This window comes from Callionymus lyra, chromosome 2 (genome assembly GCF_982586985.1).
Source record: "Callionymus lyra chromosome 2, fCalLyr1.hap1.1, whole genome shotgun sequence".
NCBI lineage: Eukaryota > Metazoa > Chordata > Actinopteri > Syngnathiformes > Callionymidae > Callionymus > Callionymus lyra.
Window position 1 is genome coordinate 7948619 of NC_141819.1, and position 21832 is coordinate 7970450.

At 42.1% G+C, this 21832-nt stretch overlaps 1 protein-coding gene across 3 annotated transcripts in view; it reads right to left on the minus strand.

Moving 5' to 3' along the window:
• The window catches only part of raraa (retinoic acid receptor, alpha a), a 161540-nt gene that overhangs the window by 52975 nt on the left and 86733 nt on the right, over positions 1–21832 (minus strand). The window contains exon 1 of one of the 3 annotated variants that reach the window (XM_087783369.1): positions 1378–2038. The exons of the other annotated variants lie outside the window; for them this stretch is intronic. Within the exon in view, the coding sequence (XP_087639495.1) occupies positions 1378–1555 (178 nt within the window). The 5' untranslated portion in view covers positions 1556–2038. Of the gene's footprint in view, positions 1–1377; positions 2039–21832 lie in introns of those variants that run through there. 3 annotated transcript variants of the gene reach the window in all.

Here is a 21832-nt window from a genome sequence, read left to right on the forward strand (position 1 = left end):
TCCTGGCTTTTTTTTACGCTCCTTCAGCTGTGAAAGACAACAGAGCCATCGACTCCGCCATAAAGAGCTGCTGCTCCTTTGAGGTGAAGGACGGCCAAAGGCCCCTTCAAGACACTTTGTTGTCGCCGTAAAACTCTCGCACTGCGACAGGTACCGTCCCCCCCACGTCCCCCCCCCTGGAAGAAGCTTTTTTTTTTGCTCGTCGGATTTTTGAGCTTTTTTTTTGCTGAGATTTTTAAGAGCTTCCGTCAGACACGCGCTATTTATAGACATGGCAGAGCGCCTGTCATCCTCCCCTGAACGCCTCATGGGCTCACAGAAGCACTTTTTGGGTGAGCGTTCGTCTGAATTTAAATGACGAGCCCATGGATCCTTTATTTTAAACTATACACCGCACATAACCTGCGTCTTATCTTAACCGAAAAACACGTGTTATATGATACTTATTTATATACCATGTTATTTATATGTTCTCTCTCTTTTTGTTGTTTGTTCGTTCTCTTTATGTTCTTGTTCTTATTTTATTTTGATTTATTTTTCATGAAAAATTGCTGTATTTTCTGTGGCTATTGGAAAAAAAACAATCAATAAAGTTTTACCTTACCTTACCTTATGATACTTCATTTGTTGCACTGTGTTTATGATTATTATTATTATTTTTGAAAATGTTTCTGTATCTATTTTTTATTTTTATTCAAATTCTTGCTAAAACCAGTTGCACAACTACGTTCCACTCCATGTTTACCAACATGTACTGGGGAATAAACATGATTCTTGATCAGAACCAGCTTCCAAAACGACACGGTGGTGCATTCAAGTGCTCGAAAAATATCCAGGACATACCGTAACGACGTTATTATTACACATTCCTACATTATTGTGTCAGAACTTTTGACACTTTCGAAAGCGTCTAAATATGACAAAACAGGCTCTTAAATGACAGTTTCTCTCTCTCTCTCTCTGGTTGACATTCAAAAGCAACTGGGTCCTGGTTCTGAACCGAAAGGCTTGCAAGAGTCCAAACCCAGATTAGCAGCTGAAGGGACAGCGTTGGCAGCAAAGTTTGATCTGATTAACGCTGGCATGCCTCGGTGCATTAAGAGCATATTTCAGGAATAGTCTGGATTACATGGTCTGGATCCTGCAGGAGATTTTGCAGGAGGGAGGAAGAAGAAGGAGGAGAGGAGGAGGAAGAAAAAAGAAAAAGAAATCCAAACCTGGACTGAGTGCAGAGAGGAGAGGAGAGGGGGGAACCACTGAAAGTGGGTCAAGTATATATAATGCTGTTATGAAGCTGCGTAATGATGGGAACATGCTGCCTGGAGTATTTATTCAGATTAAAAATGTCGAAGTTTTTTTTTTTTAAGAGACACCTACAGTGGTTGGATCCGTTCCAGTGCTGGTTCCGGATGGAGGAGCCGTAGGGATGGGGGGCCCCCGGCACCAGTCCTTTCTCCGGGATCAAGCACCCTCGGCTCTGGTTGTAGTAATCCATCATGAGGAACGGGTTCGGGCTGGGATTCAGACCCACAACGTCCACGCTCTCGTACATCATACGGAGCCGGAGATGGAGATTTTTTTTGTGTTTTCTTTTAAAAGTGGACGGTGAGGGGCGAGTGTGAGGTAGAAGAAGGGAAGAAAGGGGGATACATCCACAGACGAGAATGAAAATTAAAAATTAAAAAAAGTCAGTGAAGGAAATATCCGAGAGGATTGAGGGCAGGAGGCGCGGATCCCAGCGCGAGGAACATGCTTTAAAAATAGGTTTAACTTCAGACAGAATCCGGGGTTTGGAAATGTAAAAAAAAGAAAAAAAAAAAAAGAACCGGGATCACAGTTGAACTCGAGCCGGGATCCCGTCCTGGTCCCGTCCGCGCCTCAGCCGCTGGACTCCCGCCAGCGCACGAAAAAAAGACGTTTTTTTTTTTTTTTTTTTACTCGAATCCTGATCCCCTTGAACCCACGTCTGTTAGACCTGGACGAGGAGTCTCACTCGAAAGCGTCCGTGTCCGAGTCCCGCAGAGGCGCCTAAATCCTTCCCGGGCCGAACCGCGATCATGTTCTGCACGAGTGTGACGAGGCTGAGCAGCTGAGGCGCAGGCCCCGCCCCCCTGACGCCGGAGCCCCGCCCCCCCGGAGCCCCGCCCACGTTTAACCCCTTCGACTTCTGCGTGGGACTGGGAGGATTGGGGGGGGTTTCTTTAAATCCAAAAATAGCTTTTGAGGGACAGAATGAGAGAATCCTCTTCTTCATCCCTCACTTTTTTTTGACAGATCCCATTTACTCCATTCGGGGGCCCCTCCCTCCAGCTCCTTTGACCCCTCTCTCTCTCTCTCTCTCTCATCAGTTTTTTTTTTTCTCCCCCAGTTTCAGTCTCCCCCCTAATTTGCCTAATGCTATGCAGCTGAACTCTTCCTGAACCCCCGGAGAAGTAGGCAAGCCTCACCTCCTGGTGACCCACTGGCTGACTCGGATCTGGCTCCGCGGTTCGCTCTCGGTCCCACATCATTCAAGGTCCCCCCCCCCCACACCCCACAAAACCTCGTAACGCTCCCGGACCACCACCACTCCATTACGCCGCTCTTTTCCTCGACTCGCTCCACCTGACCAAAAAAAAAAGTCAGACCTCTCCCCCCCCCTTTTTTTCCCGTAGACCACCTGTTGGCCGCCCCGGCCCTCCACCTGTGCGGCGACACCATCGCTCGACTCTTACATAAGCGGCGTTTTTTGAGTCGCGGCCAAAAACAAACCGAAAAAAAAAAGCGTTGGCAGCACAAACACAAAAGAATATCTTCCTCTCATCGTCAGCTGACGTGGAAATCAGTTCCGCAAGAGCGTCATGGCGACTGAGGTCGCTGAACCTTTCACTTGTGTCGTGTTGTGTTGTCGGGGAAAAAAAACCCTTTTAGCCGAGAGACAGCCTGGAAAGAAAGGGATCGTTGAAAAGACGTCTAAAGACATCCCTTGCGTTTCTCACACGCTCGTTACAAGTTCATGCATTTGATGCGCTGAATAAATGGGATTTGAAGGGAATCGTTCAAAACTCCAGGACTTCAAAAAATGTTGATTTGAGGTCAGTTTTACCAAACTTTTGCTCCGATTTAAGTGATAGTTCAACTCATTTGCTACTCGCCCTCATGTCGACTCATGTGGGGATTATTTTCAGATGAATCTGTTCCTTTTTTATAGAGTTATAGACAAACATGTTTGTTCATTTTAATGTAGTGACTGGAGCTCAGTTGTCTTCGTCTTCATCTTCGTCCAAAAACACTTAAAAACATCCAAATACCTCCAAAATTCACACATTTTCTTCTCGCCCTCAAGAGTTCAGATTATTTTCAGATGAATCTGTTCCTTTTTTATAGAGTTATAGCCAAACATGTTTGTTCATTTTAATGTAGCGACTAGAGCTCAGTTGTCTTCGTCTTCATCTTCGTCCAAAAACACTTAAAAACATCCAAATACCTCCAAAATTCACTAATTTTCTACTCACCCTCATGCCGACTCATGTTGGAATTATTTTCGGAATAATCTGTTCTTTTTTTTAGAGTTATAGACAAAATGTTTGTTCATTTTAATGTAGCGACTGGAGCTCAGTTGTCTTCGTCTTCATCTTCGTCCAAAAAGACACTTAAAAACATCCAAATACGTTGAACACATTAACTGAAGTCCATGTTACTGCTGGAATAAAAAGCCGGAATAGTTTGACCAGGTTTAAATTTCCTTAAAACAGGAATAACATTTAAGAATATAAGTAAATGTGTTAAAATTAAACATTCAAATACCTTTATACTGCTCGTCTGTAACGTCCCTCTTCTGTTGAAGCCTCCTCGTTAAAAATCGTTCGTAAAAATCTGAAACAAGTCTATATTTTAAGATTGTTTGTAGCAGTTGCTAAAATGCTAACATGCTACAAAAACATGTCATTTATCAGTGAAGACAGTAGACAAGCAGTACAGATGTTTTTAAAGTGTGTCTTTTTGGATGAAGATGAAGACGAAGACAACTGAGCTCCAGTCGCTACATTAAAATGAACAAACATGTTTGTCTATAACTGTAAAAAAAAAATAACACATTACTCTGAAAATAATCCCAACTCTTGAGGGCGAGTAGAAACCGTCATATCAACATCTATTTTTGTTTATAACTCTAAAAAGCAACAGATTACACTGAAAATAATCCCAACTCTTAGACATTAATTTCAGTATAAAATGAGTGAAATTTGGATGTTTTTAATTGTCGTTTTGGACAAAGATGAAGACAAAGACAACTGAGCTCCGGTCGCTACATTAAAATGAACAAACATTTTTGTCTAGAACTCTAAAAAGCAACAGATTACTTTGACATTAGTCAACATGAGGGTGGGTAGAAAATGAGTTTTAATTTTGGGTGAACTATTACTTTAAATCAAACAAAAATTAAGTCTTTCACAACCCACTTTTATTCCTTAAACCACCACATATGACTCGTGTTGCAAATATTTCCACCTCAGAAATGTGAAGATCATTTCGATTAGTCACAGGCGAGACATGCATTGATGACGAAACACGCCGGAGCTCGTACACAAATCTCTCTGAGGATTATCTCGACACAAAAACAAGCTTCAGGTGAGACCTGGTAGATCCACGACCTTCTCCTGACGGACTAGAGGTCGATTTAAAAATACTTCATATATAGTTGATGATCTGCGACATCACCCCCCCCCCCACACACACACACACACACACACTTTCACTTCACCTGAACCACAGCTGACCGACACACAGTGGGATTATCTGTGTGGGTCCTCAGCAGGGGGGCCGGCCGACCCGCTCCGCCCCCACTGACACTTATTTAATGCAGGCCCTGCGAGTGTTTACCGAGGCTGATAAGAGCCCGGGGTGCAGGCCTGCAACACAGTGACCCCCTGATAGCACAGACACACATTCCTGGACAGCATTAAGTCCCGTGAGTCGGAGAAATGTTAATTTTCCACCATGTTTTTCCTCTCGGAGGGAGAGGGTTCTGTCTCAGGTGACACCCGAGTGCACGGTCAACTGATAACGGATTGTTGATGTGAAAGTGTTTCCACAGCGTTTCTCACTCACACTGTAGTTCACGGCAGCTTGACTAATATTTGGATTTAATACATGTTGAGCTTAATGTGATGAAGGGAGAGAAGTTTGTGTTTCTCAGAGTCAGAGTCAAATGTCTAAATAATCCAGTTTTCTCGACTAAACACAGTGTGATGTGAACATGAAGTGAACATGAAGATTTGGCTCCCGATGTTTATATCTTTACCTTCATAGAGTACAGTTTTCTAGGACGTTAGTACTTTAGTAGATTTATTTGTTTGAGCTAGCTTTAGCAATTTGTCTTGCTAGTATGATGCTCACACTCCACTCTATGTGAATATTGTTTAAACACAACATAACCTCCTTAATGAACGTATTTATATACAAAGAAATTATTTTAGCAACACAAACAAAACCGACTTTTCACCAGTAATTATTTATATTTATTCCAAAACTGCCAAAGTCATGATTTTTTTCTCTAAACCAATCGACCAAATCATTAGACACGTGACGTTAAAGTTCAACTAATGTGTTGATTTAAGTGTGTGTTGTTGTGATGTGTGACTCTATTGTATCATCAGTGTGTGTTTGTACAAAACACTGTGTACAAAAAAATTATCTTAAGCCCCGTCCACTGAAAACACTTTCTGGAGATGAAATCTTGTTGACCATAACCACGCCTACTCTGCTGTGATTGGTCAAACATGGAAGTTTGTCAACGCACAAAGTCTTCAACTCCAAGTGACTTGTTGTATAAACAAAGCGGGCGTGATTACAGCTGGCTGCAGGAGGAGTGAAGCCATTATTATGTCATAAGGACTCTCGTAACCTCTCGTTCGCCCAGATTTCAGAGCAACTTTATAAAGAAAGTAAAAGAAACGTTGGTCATGAAGAGGGACGTCCTTAAAGAATATTACGTTTTTTAAGAGCCATATTAACTGAAATATCTCTTCATGATTCCTTCATATACTTGTAAACTTTAGACGTGCATTAAGATGTTTACAATGAACAGGTTGAAACAGCAGATTAAAAATATGTTAAACACGAGACGAAAAGTTCTCTTCTGATAGTTGCTTTATTGTATTTTATTATCGCGATCTGTGTAGTTAATTGTTTTTGTTTCATTGACCTTTGTAAATAAATTAGTGGCCAACGTTTCGTAATTAAAATGTGATGGTATTGTACGATATGAACGTTGTTTATTTTTCCTGGAGCTACATCCTTAATGGGGTTGCAGGTTCTAGAGCCTATCGCGGATACTTGGCCTCAGAGACGAGGGAGAACCTGACCAGGCCTTCAACCCATCGCAGAAAACACATTGCATTATTATCTATTTAAAAAAATAACTAAGTTACACAAATTATATTATATTAGATTTACAACAATAACATGTACTGCTGACATTAAAATCATCACGTTGTACGAACTGGAATGTTGCTGTGTGAGAACTATTTAAGATATACTTCATATAATATGTACATATACTGTATATATATGTATTTGAACAAGAAGGATCTGTCTCGCCTGCAGTTGATACAAAACTGTGCAGCCAGAATTCTGAGCCGCTCTAGTAGAAGAACTCACAATTCCCCCGATTCTTCAAACTCTTGCCAGTTTATTTCAGGATCATTTTAAAATTCTAGTTCTTACTTTCAGATCTATTCATGGTCAGACCTTCCATCAGTGATCTGATCCAGACTTACACCCCAGCTCGGGCTCTGAGGTCTGTGGATCAGAATCTACTGATGGTTCCTGAACACGCTTCAGGACCAGAGGAGAGAAATCCTTCCAGACTGTTGCTCCTAAGCTTTGGAACCATCTCTGTGTTTGATCATTTAAGACACTTTTATTTGTGCTTTTCCCTGATTTTCTGGAACTCCTGTGTTTTTTTTATGTGTCTTGAATTTTAATATAAGTACATACTAATTATATATTCTGACTGTGTATTGTTTTTGATTGTTAAAGCACTTTGTGACCCTGGTCTAGAAAGATCTTAACAGATAACCTTTACTTTACTTTACTTTACTTACATAGTATCTATGGCGTCAACTGTTATTTAAGTTGGTTTTGAGAGTGTTGAAGCTAAATTCTTAGTTCAGGCCATCTTTAGAAGAAGACTTCTGGTTCATCTGGTCAAGAAAGTTTGGTAATGAAACCGCACCAAACTAAGTAAAAATGTTTCAATGTTTTTTTTTCTCAAAACGGACATTTTGGAGAAAATAACCCGAGTCTAGTGTGCCGATAGTGAAGTTAGTGTTTAAGACCAGGCTGTAAACATGTTTTTAATGTCGTAAAAGTCAGCGAACACTTGATGGACCGGGGGGTTTCATTGTAAGACCGCTTTAGCTGCACTTTATAAAATGTTGCCTCTTCACATCAACAGGTCGGACACATTGATCTTTTCTCAGTCCTTAATAACTCAGACTCGGCCTCATACCTTACGCACAACTGATCGGATACACAAGTTTTCCCACAGATGGACAACAAGTTCCACGAGGGGGAAAACCCAGCGTCCAGTCAGGGGAAGGAGAAGGCGCTTGAAAAGAGAGGGTCTAAAAGTTTATGGTCGCGGGTGAAGAGGGGAGATTGCTGGCTGGACCTTGAGGGTGTCAAAGTATTTTTACTGCCGCCACTATCCTTTTCTTCGGTCCAATCCCGGGTGCGAGGAAGCAGTAAAGCAGGGTTCCCCTCCGAGCCATTCCTCCCCGGAGGAGATGAGCAGGCAGCTTAAAACAAACAATAGGTCGTTATGTCATTGGGATTATTGTGCGTCATAAAAGAGTGTTGCCGGGGTCGTCAGGATCTCCAACGAGCAAACAAGCGCAGGAGCAGATTTCTTCTTTTTTTTTGGTGGGGGGGGGGTGGAGGGGGGGGGTGATCCATCGACAGAAAAAAAAAAGTGCATGAGAGCGAACACTTCCTGCACAGCGTGGCATTTATTGAAGTGGACGCTCGAGTCCAAACACATTGGAATCACAGTGTTTGAAAGTCAAGCTAAAGTCAACACACTCCTGATTGGTCGAGAGACGGCGAGCCCAGGGACGGCAAACACACACCAGACGTGCAGTTTTTGTTTTTTTTTGACAACGGCTTCGGATGATTGACATCATCGCCCGACGAGATAAGGCTAGACATGTCGGAGTTAAAATGGCCCGGGAACTAATTTTAGAGTTCCTGTCTGCCTTACTACACAAACACACACACACACACACAGATTGCACACACACACCCCCCCCCCCCCCCCTCGGCACATGTGCCAGCAGATGGCTAATGCCGAGACGATAGAGCAGTCACGCCGGGCCGCGGTGAAGTATCTCGCTTCGGAATCGTGGCGGCGAACAAACAAGGCATCGACCACAACAGGAGACGCGTGGAGGACCCGTGACCTGGTTCATACCGGCCGCGGCGCTCGTCCTCTAAGCAGTGCATGTCAGAGGCATTACTCTGCGCCTGTGACGCCCGGCGTCGTAATCCTCGCTCACACCTACTGCTGGCGTCGTCCCAGACCTGCCTGTGGCGCTTGCCAGTCACGTCTCTATGATCAGAGTAGGAAGCATATGTAGCTGTGGAGACGCTTTTAAAAAAAAAAATACACACTCTCTCTTGACTAATGTTGCTTTTGAAACTAAATGTTTGTGGTTTATGTAACGACACTCAACCGTGAGTGTTTTGTATTAAATTGAAAAATATAAACTGCATTCATTTTCTACTCGCCCTCACGTCGACTAAGAGTTGGGATTATTTTCAGAGTAATCTGTTCTTTTTACAGTTATAGACAAACATGTTTGTTCATTTTAATGTAGCCACTAGAGCTATTTAAGTATTTTCAGGACAATATCTTTTTTTCGAGGCTTTAATACAAGAGGGACGTTACAGACGAGCAGTTTGGAGGTATTTTTAGAGTTATAGACAAAAATGTTTGTTCATTTTAATGTAGCGACGGGAGCTCAGTTGTCTTCGTCTTCATCTTCTTCCAAAAAGACCTCAAGAGTTGCCGTTATTTTCAGAGTAATCTGTTCTTTTTAGAGCTATAGACAAAAATGTTTGTTCATTTTAATGTAGTGACTGGAGCTCAGTTGTCTTCGTCTTCATCTTCTTCCAAAAAGACCTCAAGAGTTGCCGTTATTTTCAGAGTAATCTGTTCTTTTTAGAGTTATAGACAAAAATGTTTGTTCATTTTAATGTAGCGACGGGAGCTCAGTTGTCTTCGTCTTCATCTTCGTCCAAAAAGACCTCAAGAGTTGCCGTTATTTTCAGAGTAATCTGTTCTTTTTAGAGTTATAGACAAAAATGTTTGTTCATTTTAATGTAGCGACTGGAGCTCAGTTGTCTTCGTCTTCATCTACGTCCAAAAAGACACTTAAAAACATCCAAATACCTTCATACTGCTCGACTGTAACGTCCATCTTGGATTGAAGCTTCAACATGAGAATAATTGAAAAACTTAAACAATTTTTTATTTTATGCTCGTTTGTGGCAGAATATAAACCTGGAAGTATTCCGTATAACTATGGCGAGCGCTTCCAGAGCGTGTACAGTCTACTTTCTGAAGCACTCGCAATATTTACCTGGAGTACTTCAGGTTTATAGCTCTCCTATCTTTTAAACGACTGCCAGAAACCAGCGTAAAATATAGACTTGTTTAATTCTGTACAGAGCAAATGTTTTACAAAGTTACAGACGAGCAGTATATGGAGGTATTTGTATGTTTTTAAATGTCTTTTTGGACGAAGATGAAGCTCCAGTTGCTACATTAAAATGAACAAACATTTTTGTCTTTAAGGGTAAATATCAGGTAAATATCGCAAGCATTTCCAGAGTACGTAAAGCCTTCTGTTTACACTGGAAGCATTAATGATATTTACCTGGAGTACTACTGGTTTATAGACCTCGTATTCTTTTAACAACTGCCACAACCGAGCGTAAAATATAGACTTGTTTAAGTTTTTCATGAACAATTCTTCTCATGTCGAGGCTTCAATACAAGACGTTACAGACGAGCAGTATATGGAGGTATTTGGATGTTTTTAAGTGTCTTTTTGGACGAAGATGAAGACGAAGACAACTGAGCTCCAGTCGCTACATTAAAATGAACTTTACTCTGAAAATAATCCCAACTCTTAGTCCACATGAGGGCGAGTAGAAAATGAGTGAAATTTAATTTTTATCTTAACTATCACTTCAAGTTTAATAACGAAACAATCATCTGGTTCAATTCAAATGAGTTGATAAAAGAACATATTCTACCTCTTTAACGTCTAGAATCTAAACGTATAAACGATGCTTCCTCTCTTCAGTGTCCAGGTTTAATTGTGTTCTTTACGTTATTCAAGCGACACAATCGACTCATAAAAGACTCAACAGAAAGTATAGATTCTCAGGGTTTAGTTTTCCTGTATAAGCGTCTCCTCTCCCTCCAGCGCACAAATGGTTCTGTGTGACACACTCAGTCCTCACCGGCCAAACCCGACATCTGTCCAACGGCCCGACACGTAACGAGGGTCTCACCCTCGCATGTGGGAACAAGCCCCACTTATCAGCGAACACTTTCCTCTGGTGTCGCTGCCGAACAAGACGCCTCATTGCTCCGTCTTTTGAAGGCCACGGCCCGTCATTATCTCCTTAATGCCCCCCCACCCTCCACCCTGCAGCCCCCCACACCCCCCAGACCCCCTTCCTTCAAAAGCAGATTCCGGCATTTATGGCTCAGGCCTATATCTGCCCATAAAGCCTTTTATTGTTTAGCCCCTACTCTGTGATGACCGTAACCTGGTTTTCCCATTTTTTATGGGGACCTTCACTATATCAGAGGAGGGCGGGGGGGCGGCGGGGGGGCGGGGGGGCGAGGCTGCCCACCATCGGTGTTTACTAAAGTATGCCCGACTCATAAATCCATCTTGGCCCCGGCGGCATTCTGGAAATACCTCTGAGAGGGAGGGGGCGAGGAGGGGGGGGGAGGAGCCTCGGCTTATGGCGAGCGCTCGTGATCCTCCTCGCTCCGTGGCCTTGAGTTAGAGGACCATATCCACAATGATCATTAGGTCTATGTTCCTTCGCAGCGAGTCCATCGCTCAGCGAATCAAGAGAAGATTGCTATGGATGTTACCCTGGAGGGGGGAGATCCTCCCATCATTCACGCTGCACTGGGATCGGGGCCATTAACTGTCAGGGGGACGGGAGATGTTTAGGAAATATGAAGGGCCACTTAGAAGATTCTTGGTTCGAAGGACAAGTGGGCTGGGAATAGACCGGAGGATGAAACGGCAGCTCGCGGACGCTAACGTCCGTGAAGTGTCGCATTTTTGAAAGGGGCGTACGTCAGTTTAAAGTGATAGTTCACGCAAAATTCACCTGGTTTCTACTCACCCTCAAGAGTTGGGATTATTTTTTGATTAATCTGTTCTTTTTTAGAGTTATAGACAAACATGTTTGTTCATTTTAATGTAGCGGCTGGAGCTTCATCTTCTACTTCGTCAAAAATAAACTTAAAAACACCCAGATAACTCCAAAATGAACTCAGTTTCTACTCACCCTCAAGAGTTGGGATGGTTTTTAGATTAATTTGTTCTTTTTTAGAGTTATAGACAAAAATGTTTGTTCATTTTAATGTAGCGACTGGAGCTCAGTTGTCTTCATCTTCGTCCAAAAAGACACTTAAAAACATCCAAAATTCACTCATTTTCTACTGACTGTCATGTCAACTCAGGGTTTGGATTATTTGCAAAGTAATCTGTTCTTTTTAGAGTCCGAGAGACCAAAAAGACACTTAAAAACATCCAAAAACATCTGTACTGCTTGTCTACTGTCTACACTGATACTTCCCTATCTTTGTAGCATGTAGCATTTTAGCTTCTGCTACAAACAAGATTAAAATATAGACTTTTTTCAGATTTTTACTAATTTTTTAACATTAAGGCTTCAACAGAAGAGGGACGTCACAGTCGAGCAGTATGGAGGTATATAGGATGTTTAATTTGAACACATTTACTTATATTCTTAAATGTTATTCCTGCTCTAAGGAAAGTTAAACCTGGTCAATATTTCGGCTTTTATATTCCAGCAGAAAAATGAACTTCAGTTAATGTGTTCAATGCATTTGGAGGTTTTTTAAGTGTCTTTTTGGACGAAGATGTAGACGAAGACAACTGAGCTCCAGTCGCTACATTAAAATGAACAAACATTTTTGTCTAAAACTCTAAAAAGAACAGATTATTCTGAACATAATCCCAACATTGGTCGACATGAGGGGGAGGACTGTTTCTGAAATGACCTGATTCTGATGCTACCATCTAGAAAATAAAAGCCATCTCTGAGAGAATCACTTTAATTTCCTCTACATGAAGATACGGAATTCAACTCGTGTCTTCCTTCTAAACAGGCTTTAATATCGTAGAAACAATTTGATGTTTGGATGTTGAATGTGTCTATATATACTATTTACTCAGCGATAAAGATGCTAACAGCACAGTTTTGGGCCATTTGATGTAAAAAGAAGAATCAAAGGCCAGAACGTAATATAAAGAGGAAAAATAACTATATAATTCCTCAGTTATATGGATCGAAGGCCCTGAAATACTAGTATTAATAACAGGTTTTATCGACAACTCTCCCTCCTACGATCAGCTTGAAGTCTTTGGTTTTCTTCCTGCTCTTTTGTTTCCACAGCCGGGTGTGATGCCGGGCATGACCAGGAGGGGATGTGAGGCGGAGGATTGCGGGGGGTCAGGGGGGCGAGTGGTTCGCTTTAAGTGGATTGCCCTCGGTCTTGTTGTGCCCAGCCTTAAAAAATTATAACACCTCCTCCACTGACCTCCACTTGAGCGCTGCCCTCTGGACCCGAGCCGATTGTGTACAGTGAGAAATGTGTGGCCGCGGGCGACCGGAGGAAGATCTACAGTCGACTAGAGTTCTCAGTGAAGTGTGTTTTAACTGCATCTTCAGGTGGACACACTGATCCTCCCATGATGAGGCCATAGATGATGGTGCTTCAGGTTCGTATGTTCAGTTTAGATATGAGATATTTAGTTATATTATTTTATGTTATTATACATGATCATCAGGGTGAAATGTTGTGCTAAGATTAGTGTTGTTTGCATCAGCCGTGAAAGTAGTATCTTTCAGAATCACTTTCCTGGTCTACTTATAACTATAACTATAAATATAACTATAGCGGTAAATGTAAATATAAATAAAAATATAACTGTAGATATAAATATAAATGATAATATAAATGCACTTATAAATATAACTATAAATGGAAAGGCAAATATAAATGTTAATATAAATATAAATATAACTGTAAATATAAATATAAATATAAATTTTAATATAAATGTAAATATAAATATAAATATAAATGATAATATAAATGCACTTATAAATATAACTATAAATGGAAAGGCAAATATAAATGTTAATATAAATATAAATATAACTGTAAATATAAATATAAATATAAATGTAAATATAAATATAAATATAAATGTTAATATAAATGTAAATGTAAATATAAATATAACTGTAAATATAAATATAACTTTAAATATAAATATAAATATAACCGTAAATGTAAATATATATATAAATATAAATATAAATATAAATATAACTGTAAATATAAATATAAATATAAACATAACTGTGAGTGTAAATATTAATATAAATATAAATGTATATTTAACTGTACATGTAAATGTAAATGTAAATGTAAATATATCTGTAAATATAAATATAAATATAAATATACATTTGAAAATGTATAAAACATATTTAACCTTTTGAAAATGAAGACATCAACGAATCAACGTCTCTTTTATCATCACCTAACATTTTTCTCAAACAGAATTAAATTTAAATGTTTACACATAACTCTCTCTCTCCAGTGTTGACGCAGCATGTGACAGTAAAACACACTCAGTTCTTATGTCACGCTACATGTACTGTATACATTAGGACGAGTAAGAAATACTTGAAAAAAGGAAACGGTCACATTAAAGTGGAGACTGTGGAGAAAAAAAAGGCATCAATATTTCTTTTGAAATTCTAGACTCACACACAAAAACACCACCTTTTTAAAACAATTCCTTCAAGTGTTTCTGCTGACAGTGAATGCACCACATCAATGAAGCGACGCACAATCGGTGTTTCCCCAGTTCTCCCTCCATCAACTGCAACAATGATCTCAAGTTAAAGCGAAACAATGAACTTCTTGAGTCCATGTCTTGCTCAACTTTACTTCTTTTCAACGATCATCTTGACCTTAATGTTACGTATCAACCGAAGTGATGTCGTCTTTTAATCGGGCCTAATCGTATCGTTTTAAAGATTTAAAAACGTGAACCGAATTGTGCAAGAACTTTACCGGATCCAATTTATCTCACTTCCTGCATGAAACCATCTACTGGATCGACGCGACTAACACCAGAAGACTTGTGTATTTCTAGGGAATACGGCAGCAGCGATGGCTCGTATCGAAGAAAAACTGGATTAGTACAGCTTCAGTGGACACCAGGGGTTATGGTTCGAGTGTATAAGAAGGATGTGTCTCGCCTGCAGTTCATACAAAACTCTGCAGCAAGAATTCTGAGCCGCTCTAGTAGAAGAACTCACATTTCCTCCGATCCTTAAAACTCTTCACTGGCTGCCAGTTTCTTTCAGGATCAACTTTAAAATTCTGGTTCTTACTTTCAGATCTATTCATGGTCAGACCTTCCATCAGTGATCTGATCCAGACTTACACCCCAGCTCGGGCTCTGAGGTCTGTGGATCAGAATCTACTGATGGTTCCTGAACACGCTTCAGGACCAGAGGAGAGAAATCCTTCCAGACTGTTGCTCCTAAGCTTTGGAACCATCTCTGTGTTTGATGATCTACTGACTCCTTCAAGAAACATCTCTGTGTTTGATGATCTACTGACTCCTTCAAGAAACATCTGTGTTTGATGATCTACTGACTCCTTCAAGAAACATCTGTGTTTGATGATCTACTGACTCCTTCAAGAAACAACTGTGTTTGATGATCTACTGACTCCTTCAAGAAACATCTGTGTTTGATGATCTACTGACTCCTTCAAGAAACATCTCAAGATGTTTTTATTCATGCAGGCTTTTCCTTGCTTTTCTGGAACTCCTGTGTTGTTTTCAGTATTATCTTGATCTTTAAAGTATATATTTCATTGAGTATTGTTTTGATTGTTTAAGCGCTTTGTGACCCTGGTCTAGAAAAGCACTATATAAATACAAATTACTTACTTACTTACTTATAACGTTAACTATCACAGTTGTGAGATCTCACAATCATCCTGCGACCAGAGGTCCGAACAAAGACCGAGCATCTGGGAGCGTCGACGCCGGCTGCCATCTTGGAAAAAAAACCCTGCCTTTTACTCTCCAAAAAAAAAAGGGGCGAGCAGGAGGAGGGTTCAGCAGAATGGAAGAACCCGCCACATTAAAGGGGAAGATAGTGATGACAGTGAAGGAAGAGGATCCATCAGCATCTCAAAAGGAGTGGGGAGCGGTGAATGAAGGAGCAGGAGCCTATTCTCCGACTGTCATCCTTCACTCCCTTGTGCCGCCGCTTCCCGGAGTGACAGCCGAGCTTCCATCAGGAAGATGGCGGCGAGCGAGGACACACAAGGTCCCGTCAAAACGAGGGAAGATTAGCTTGAACGATACCGGAGTTTACTAATGTTTGTGACGGTGTTTAAAGACTCTTTTTCAACAGGAAACGTAGGTTACAACACGACGAGCGCAAGATCCTTAGTTAGTAAAACCACGAGCAGGTAATCTCAGAAATGCGTCACGAGTCAGTGACGAAAACGGGTTTCGCGGTAAAAGAAAAACCGACGTCATTGAAAGTGACGAGAACAGAAAAAAAAAAAAAAGGTTCTGAAATCGGGAAACGGTCTCGCCCCGACTTTCACTTCTCGATGAAAATAAAGTTGGGTAAGTCGTGGGTTCCGTACGAGCGCCGGCGTCGCCATGGCGACCTGGAACCATCTGTGTGTGGCGAGGGGAGGGTCTTAGTAGTGAGTCAACACACACAAGAAAAAAAAAAAAAAAAAGCGAATGGCTCTGAGGGGCAGATCATTAGCCGGGCCACACCGGACTCTTCTGTCCGGGACAGAGGGGGGTGGGGGGGGGGGGGGGGGGGTGATACATGAAAATGGAAGCTTGATAATATTTAACCAGCGGAGGATCTATCATCAATCTGGACCCTCCACCCCCCCGACCCCTTCAACACCATCAGTCCTCACCCCAGGCTCTGTTCCATTGTCATTCGCACCGGCCCTCCTTTCACTCCTTATTCAATATTTTTGAGCCATTGTTCCACCTTACATGCCCCCTCGGCACTACATTACTTTTCCCACTCGGCGGTGAAAGGCGAAGGGGCAAGAGGCAGAAAAAACATCATACGTTAAAGTGTCAGGGGTAACAAAAACCGTCGGCCGGTCTCGGCTAAAGCCTGCCAGCTCTTTAAGAACAAGCTCAGACCAGTCTCTGGGGTTGTTTTTTTTTGAAGGGTTCACGAAAACGTAGGTTCACTCAGAGGGTATTTTGAAATTCGTAGAACATTCTGGACTTTACGACGACGACCAAATTACACGTTTACAGCTAAAAAATGTTTTACCCACGAACCAAACGCAGTAAAATCATCCGACGCTTTTAAGTCATTATTTGTAAAAACAATACACAGCTAAAATACACACTTTAGCTCAAGATAACATGGAGACAAACACAAATAAAAGTGTCTTGAGATGTTTCTTGAAGGAGTCAGTAGATCATCAAACACAGAGATGGTTCCAAAGCTTAGGAGCAACAGTCTAGAAGGATTTCTCTCCTCTGGTCCTGAAGCGTGTTCTGGATTCTGATCCAGACTTACACCCCAGCTCGGGCTCTGAGGTCTGTGGATCAGAATCTACTGATGGCAGGTCTGAACATGAATAGATCTGAAAGTATGAATTTTAAATGATCCTGAAAGAAACTGGCAGCCAGTGAAGAGTTTTAAGGATCGGAGAAATGTGAGTTCTTCTACTAGAGCGGCTCAGAATTCTGGCTACAGAGTTTTGTATGAACTGCAGGCGAGACACATCCTTCTTGTTTAGACACCGAAATAAACTGTTACAATAGTCTAAACAACACAAACGCATGGATTAAAAGCTCCAGATCGTGTTGTGACTACGTTTAAATTTTGATCTCAGCAATCGTTGCCATCAGGTGACATGGATAAAAAAGGATCCAATCCAATTCCAGAAAACGGTGACTTTGCTTTTGGTGAAAGTCCTCAATAGAATTTGCATTAGTTATTTTTAATCAGGCCGCAAAAATAACACAGGGTTTGTAACTGCCTTTGGTGTGAATCTGGAGTCATTGTGAGTCCAGGGATTGTGGTTACTTACTACTTTAGTTAACTATGTTAATAAAAGTGAAATTCTCAGGTTCACCTCCTGACAACTTGTGACCTTTCTGTGTGTTAGTATGTTCTCCCCGTGTTGCGTTGGTTTACTCCGGGCACTCCGGTTTCCTCCCACAGTCCAAAAACATACAGAGGTCGATTGACAATTTGAGAAGATTGTCCGTAAGTATGAGTGTGTGTGTGAACGGTTGTGTGTCTTTGTGTGTCCTGCTACAGACTGGCCTCCTGTCCAGGGTGTCCCCCACTTCTCGCCCCGAAGAAGCTGGGCTGGACTCCAGCCGACCCCCCTCGACCCCCCATAAGTGTCAGAAACTGAATGAATGAGACTCTCACCTGAGCCTCCTCGCTGCTGTGAGAGTGTCGCACACAAAGACACACACTGTTACAGTCCAAACAACAACACAAACGCTGACCCCGGTGGGCTCCTCACGGCTATTTGAGCGGAATAGACCAGTCATTTATCCGACTCATCCTGGCTGCCCCTCGCAGCACGTTTTAAAAACACTCTTCATTCTTGGCAACAAAAAAAAGCTGCACCTCGGTGACAGCATGATGGAGAGACCCATTCACTGGCCTTTTTTCCTCTGCCCACCGTCTCGGGAGGAGCCTCGGGACGGGACCCGGGGCCCGGGCCAGTGTTTTGGCATCGGTCGTCCAGTATCAGCGTTTGCATGTATAATCAGGAGAAGGTGCTGAAGTGGAGAGTGTGTGAAAAAGGTGCAGGCGTGAGTTTGTGGAAGGGCCACAGGCGGAGATATGTCGGCGCCGATCAGGAGACATGTGTTGGCGGACGTTTGAAAAAATCTGTCGCTTTAACAGCGAATGTGGCTCGCAATTGATTTTAAATCAGTTAAAGTTCACCTTATTTAAAATATAAGAGTAATAAGAAGAGCAAAAATATTATCATTTAAAAACCAATTTGGAATATATTATATAGTATAAGTCACGTTATATAAAATTTCATACAAAATCTAATTTTGAATTAATAATAATTAATTAAATATTAGAACTTTTGTTGACATTAGTTCAGCCAAATTTCACTCGTTTTCTACTCGCCCTCATGTCGACTAAGGGTTGGGATTAATCTGTTCTTTTTAGAGTTATAGACAAAAATGTTTGTTCATTTTAATGTAGCGACTGGAGCTCAGTTGTCTTCGTCTTCGTCCAAAAAGACACTTAAAAACATCCAAATACCTTCATACTGCTCGACTGTAACGTCCATCTTGTATTGAAGCGCTTTTAATGTAGACAGTAGACAGGAAGCACTCGCAATATACACCCAGAGTACTTCCTGTTTGTGTAGCATGTTAGCCTTTTAGCTTCTGCTACAAACTTGCTTAAACTATAGACTTATTTAAGTTTTTTCAGGAACAATTCTTCTCATGTTGACGCTTCAATCTAAGATGGACGTTACAGTCGAGCAGTATGAAGGTATTTGGATGTTTTTAAGTGTCTTTTTGGACGAAGATGAAGACGAAGACAACTGAGCTCCAGTCGCTACATTAAAATGAACAAACATTTTTGTCTTTAAGTGTAAATATCGCAAGCGTTTCCAGAGTGCGTAAGGCCTTCTGTATACACTTGAAGTATGGATGTATATATAATGGAAAAGCTGTACACAAACCAAAAAACGAAATAAAGAGAAGAACGGATAATATCAAATAATAAAAAATGTAATATTTGAATTAGTAAAACTTGTTATGACAAAATAATAATAATCATCTCCACGAGGATGTTGATTCTATATTCTTCATTCTACATCGTAAAAATCCTACGAAAGGTTCAGTGTAATCCGTTAATTCTTCTGTTTGCTCGTCAAATAAAGGAAGAAAAAAAACGTCTATGAAAGCGAGTCGTGTAAATGAGATAGTATTTGAAGTGAGTAAACAGGATCATAATTTACTCAGCACACAACTTAGCGTCTGACAGTCTAGACGGTAGTTGACCAGAGGAGTGTTGTCGCTCACTGCTGTGTGTTTATCTCCCGCCGTCTCCATGACGCCCAGCAATACTGGTGGACACTCACTGTCTCCTTCACCTGGTTCTTACAGGTGGACACTCGTCTCCTTCACCTGGTTCTTACTGGTGGACACTCGTCTCCTTCACCTGGTTCTTACTGGTGGACACTCGTCTCCTTCACCTGGTTCTTACTGGTGGACACTCGTCTCCTTCACCTGGTTCTTACTGGTGGACACTCGTCTCCTTCACCTGGTTCTTACTGGTGGACACTCGTCTCCTTCACCTGGTTCTTACAGGTGGACACTCGTCTCCTTCACCTGGTTCTTACTGGTGGACACTCGTCTCCTTCACCTGGTTCTTACTGGTGGACACTCGTCTCCTTCACCTGGTTCTTACTGGTGGACACTCGTCTCCTTCACCTGGTTCTTACTGGTGGACACTCGTCTCCTTCACCTGGTTCTTACTGGTGGACACTCGTCTCCTTCACCTGGTTCTTACAGGTGGACACTCGTCTCCTTCACCTGGTTCTTACTGGTGGACACTCGTCTCCTTCACCTGGTTCTTACTGGTGGACACTCGTCTCCTTCACCTGGTTCTTACTGGTGGACACTCGTCTCCTTCACCTGGTTCTTACTGGTGGACACTCGTCTCCTTCACCTGGTTCTTACTGGTGGACACTCGTCTCCTTCACCTGGTTCTTACTGGTGGACACTCGTCTCCTTCACCTGGTTCTTACTGGTGGACACTCGTCTCCTTCACCTGGTTCTTACTGGTGGACACTCGTCTCCTTCACCTGGTTCTTACTGGTGGACACTCGTCTCCTTCACCTGGTTCTTACTGGTGGACACTCGTCTCCTTCACCTGGTTCTTACTGGTGGACACTCGTCTCCTTCACCTGGTTCTTACTGGTGGACACTCGTCTCCTTCACCTGGTGCTTACTGGTGGACACTCGTCTCCTTCACCTGGTTCTTACTGGTGGACATTCGTCTCCTTCACCTGGTGCTTACTGGTGGACACTCGTCTCCTTCACCTGGTTCTTACTGGTGGACACTCTTCTCCTTCACCTGGTTCTTACAGGTGGACACTCACTGTCTCCTTCACCTGGTTCTTACAGGTGGACACTCACTGTCTCCTTCACCTGGTTCTCACTGGTGGACACTCGTCTCCTTCACCTGGTTCTTAGTGGTGGACACTCGTCTCCTTCACCTGGTTCTTAGTGGTGGACACTCACTGTCTCCTTCACCTGGTTCTTACTGGTGGACACTCGTCTCCTTCACCTGGTTCTTACTAGTGGACACTCGTCTCCTTCACCTGGTTCTTACAGGTGGACACTCTTCTCCTTCACCTGGTTCTTACAGGTGGACACTCTTCTCCTTCACCTGGTTCTTACAGGTGGACCGAAACAATTTCCCTCATCATTCTATAGATAACAACCGTGTTTGACATGGACAGGTGACGCTGTGACATTTGACTGCCGTCACATGTTCCATATGTGTTCTGAAGAACCAGCGGCGAAGACCTCAGGTGCTGCAGGTAAGTTGGTGAGGAAATATTTGTCTGAGAGTCGTAAAACTGCTAAACTGTCATCAACACAGAGGGCAGGTGTTTACTCTGACAGCCAGACTGTGGGTTTATTAGCTGCACGTGCTATGGATTGTACCTGCGGAGCAGGTCCAGAGGAGGGGGAGGAGGGTCCACGGGTTCACTCTGACTTGAGCATCCGGGGGCGCCGACCCCGCCGCTCCCTTGCTGGCCTCAACGATGGCCTCAACGCTCCAATTTCACACTTTTCCCCGTTTTGAAATTGGACGTTGCCACATCTCCCGATAAGGCGATGATTCATAATTCTACACTTCCTCCTACACAACTGTAACTTCCTCTGTCGCAAACCGAACCACAATCCATATGTCATGTTGGATCATGAGCGTCTGTCACAACATCAGGGACGTTTCACATCGTACGAGAGCGAACGCCGACTTAAGGTCATAGTTCACGTGAAAATTCAAACTTCACTCGTTTATACTCACACTCGTGTCGACTACGAGTTGGGATTATTTTCAGAGTAATCTGTTACAGACAAAAATGTTTGTTCATTCACACACTTAAAAACATCCAAATACATCCAAAATTCACTCATTTTCTACTCGCCCTCAAGAGTTGGGATTATCTTCAGAGTAATCTGTTCTTTTTAGAGTTATAGACAAAAATGTTTGTTCATTTTAATGTAGCGACTGGAGCTCAGTTTTCTTCGTCTTCATCTTCGTCCAAAAAGACACTTAAAAACATCCAAATACATCCAAAATTCACTCATTTTCTACTCGCCCTCAAGAGTTGGGATTATCTTCAGAGTAATCTGTTCTTTTTAGAGTTATAGACAAAAATGTTTGTTCATTTTAATGTAGC